The sequence below is a fragment of the Aplysia californica genome, unplaced genomic scaffold, assembly GCF_000002075.1.
Source record: "Aplysia californica isolate F4 #8 unplaced genomic scaffold, AplCal3.0 scaffold01287, whole genome shotgun sequence".
Lineage (NCBI taxonomy): Eukaryota > Metazoa > Mollusca > Gastropoda > Aplysiida > Aplysiidae > Aplysia > Aplysia californica.
In genome coordinates, this window is record NW_004798557.1 from 67,405 (window position 1) to 71,089 (window position 3,685).

At 41.6% G+C, this 3,685-nt stretch overlaps 1 protein-coding gene across 1 annotated transcript in view; it reads right to left on the bottom strand.

Moving 5' to 3' along the window:
* The window catches only part of LOC101847700 (membrane metallo-endopeptidase-like 1), a gene marked incomplete in the record, with an annotated part of 37,135 nt that overhangs the window by 6,192 nt on the left and 27,258 nt on the right, over positions 1-3,685 (bottom strand). The window contains 1 exon segment of the mRNA XM_013090456.1: positions 2,968-3,098. Within this exon segment, the coding sequence (XP_012945910.1) occupies positions 2,968-3,098 (131 nt within the window).

Sequence of the window (3,685 nt, forward strand, 5' to 3'; positions counted from 1 at the left end):
TGTGTGTGTGTGTACACCTAGTGAAACACCAAACCAATGTGCCAAGATCTGGACAATAATGCTTATATTATCTTATCTTATAGGGTACCCCCCAAAATACAAGGCAGCAAAGTTCATAGAAGGACAAATACAAAGATTCCGTTTTCTAAGTTTAACAAACTTAACTTCTCTGGGATAACAGTGACGTCCTATAAGAGCCAGTTTCGCGTATCAAGGTTTTAGCCAAAGTTTCAGGAGGAACAAAGAACTGATTAATGTAGGTATGTATGAATGATCAACACACTGGAAACGATCAAGCCCTAAAAATGATACGCAATTTAGGAATAAATTCTTGGCTTCACTGTCGGTTCTGTAGTAATTCTTGTTGCGTCATCCAAGTTGTAACAATATTGAAATCCATTCCAAACATCTCAAGATGAGCTAATTTGGAAGCAAACAGCGATGATAAGTGAAACAGTTATTTGCTTTTTATAGCGATTTTAAGGCGGGGAACTCAATGGAACGTATACAGAAATGAAGCCCGTGATACGCGCTTTCGATTGATGAAAAATGTTTGTGCCAAAATCATGATACGCGGATCTGGGAATTATACAACAACTTGATTCTAGAATTCCCAAGGCAGATAATTATGTTCTGAGCTGTGTTCGTAAAGGCATGGAGTTGACATACCAGGTTAACACCACAAAGACACAGTGGAAATGTTTCTGACAGACATCAACGTTTATCTTTTGACCTGTTGGAGCCTAGCACCGGACAGATCTAGCTGCAATCACAAATCACAGAAGACAGTAAAAGATATGGTGTATTACTAATTTTGAAATGTTGAGGCAAAAAGAGAATCCCGCAAGACAGCCGAGAAAAGCCAACGACCAGCACATATCCTCTGCTGGAAAATGTAAATTCTTAAAATGCTGTCAAATTTTCTCTGCCAATATTGATCTTATTTACTGTAGCTGAAGCCACAAGTCATCTTTATCCTGATTTCTTCTATTTTGTAGAGAGAAATATTCTCCTCTGCTGATGCTTTGGCCATCGGCAGACATTGATAAACGAACTATTAGTGTTATTAAGATGAAAATGAAATTTAACTTTTTCGTCAAATGATACATCTCCTAAATAAAAGCCAGTCGTGTTCAACTAGTTACCCGCGCGGCTTCATCACGACAACCAAAAGTTAGGGGTTACACAGCCATGTATTGCCGTCGAGCACCATTATAGACGTGACTAATTGACTACTGTCTCCGTGTTACTACTTTTTTTCCTGGTAAGTGTTTTACGGCGCTCACAACTACATAAGGTCATATGAGCGGGGGGACACATTAAACTTTTTCAGTTGGTTGGAAACGTTGAATTTTGCCCGGGTGATATCGATTTTAGACCACCAAGGGATCTTTAACGTGCGCAAATTGCACAAGAGACCTCCAAGATTTTTCGCCCTTGTCCGAGAAGGCTAGGTGTAAATCTTTCCTACCAGAAGGTCAGGGGTGTGCCTGAAAGACAGCAGTAAGAAGGAGCCAAGGAGTAGCAGTAGAAAGGCTGCAGAGAGAGTCGGGAGTCCAGAGGAGGAGGTAAAGGGGGTAAGGGGGTGAGGGCAGGAAGAAGAGACAAAGCAGACGACAGAACATTGCTAGAGAGCTGGAAAAGTGGTGAAAGGAGACAATTTCAGAGAAGAAATGTTTTTTGTTTGTTTTTTTCTGTCGCTACATTGATTCGAACCTGTGACCTTTGAATGAGAGGCCAACATCTTAACCTCTAGGCCACAAGAGCCCCCTACTATATCTTTGAAACATAGTATCTACCAGATTAGTCACAGAATGTATGTTCCCTGTTCTGTAATATCAGAAATGTTTAGTTTACAAGCATGAAATCTTGTACATATATACGGAAACACACTTGCCATTCGACATAACAAACATTGATCGAAATTCACGTTTCCATCTGATGTAACCAGGAGTCAAACGAAGCATCCATGGCCACTTCAGCGAGAGTTCTAAGCTCAGCGTTTGTTTCGAGAACAGTTCCTTCGTTCATCTTCAAATCGTTGCCCCTTAGTACTTCTTTAATTTGGGGATTTTTAGAAGACTCATAGCAGGTAATGAAACGTGAGTGTATTCGGGGGACCCACAACCGAAAAGACAATCAGCAGAATGGAGAAAGCTCGACGCATGCAAGGTGCTTTCAAAATGATGCATATTGTGTTTTTGGATCACAAAGGTGAGGTATGGAACCGGTAGGTTCCTGTTGGCACAACAGTTAATGGTGGCTATTGCAAGAAGGCACTTTAAACAAACCTAAAATCACCAATCAGAAGAAAGCCGCCGGTTCAGTTGGGCGACTTAAAATCTCAATTCAAAATGGTTGAGAAAAATGAATTGGACAAAACGAGGGGAAAACGGTGTTCTGAAATGCTATGTTTGGTCAACCCTTCTATATAGCTGTGAATGCTGGACAATCACTAAAGACAGTGAAAATAAAAAAGAAGCAACAGAAATCTGGTTTCTTAGGAGACTGCTAAGAGTATCGGGGAAGGAAAAGAAATCAAATGAAGTAGTGCTTGATGAAGCCCACGTGGGACGCTCAATGTTAAAAACAATCAGGAAACGACAAATGCAGTTTTTGGAACACATAAATAGACATAAGGGTCTTGAACACCAAGCTCTCACTGGCAAAATTGAGGGCAAGCGAGACAGCGGAAGGCCCAGAACAACATACTTGGGTAACCTAAACAAATGGGTAACAGGGAAAGATCAGGAAAACGTAGCTTTTTTGAGAGCATCCGAGCAAAGGAATGTATGGAGAACCATGATCGCCGATGTCTATCGCAGAACTGGCACTGGAAGATGATGAGGGTACCCACTTAATTGTCGCATCCCCAACTCGCGCTTGACATAATATCATAGTGAGCCGAGCCAAAGTAAAAACAATAAAATGGGGTTGATTTTGGTTACTTCCCCCTAGCACACTCACGTTCATCCCGACGTCCTCCATCACATAAGCACTATACTGGTCTACAATGCACTGTGCCTTGTCTTTGAACTTCTGGATAGCGGAGTCGCTCCACCACTGCTTCAAGTGTCCGGTCTTGTCGAACTGTCTACCTGAGAAAAGAATTGAGGACTCACTGAAATTGCCTCCCTGCTGCAATCCTACTTAAATTGATAAGATGAATATTTAGAGACATTTTCTTCGGGTCGTATCACAACGGTTGATGTCACTCTAGTATTGTATTTTTAAGCGCTCAGAGCCTGTTTACTTTAATCGGGGTTGAGCACTATATAAATGTCATTTCTTTAAAAATAGTTTTAATAGAGGTTTTACCGCGCTCGCAACTGCATAAGGTCATAGAAGCGCCAAGGGGTGGATGTCAACAAAGAAGTCCATACAGGGAATCAGGCTTACTCTGTTCACCTCTCTAGCTTCAATAACACAAAGTCTGCTTCGATTATCAAGGCACCCCGGAAATAGCAGGACACAATAGTGTGACAAGCATACAAACGAAGCAGGGGAAAAAATGACGATAGGAAGGATTAGGACAGAAAAAGCAGCTGTTCTCTGTTGCAGTTTAGGCACAGTTATGAGCATGACATTGTTGAATTAGCCCATTTACAGCTCTACTGTGCATCAGAACAAGTTAATGTCCCCCCCTTTGGGAATGGCCTAAAGACACTTCAGTCAGTGGCACCGC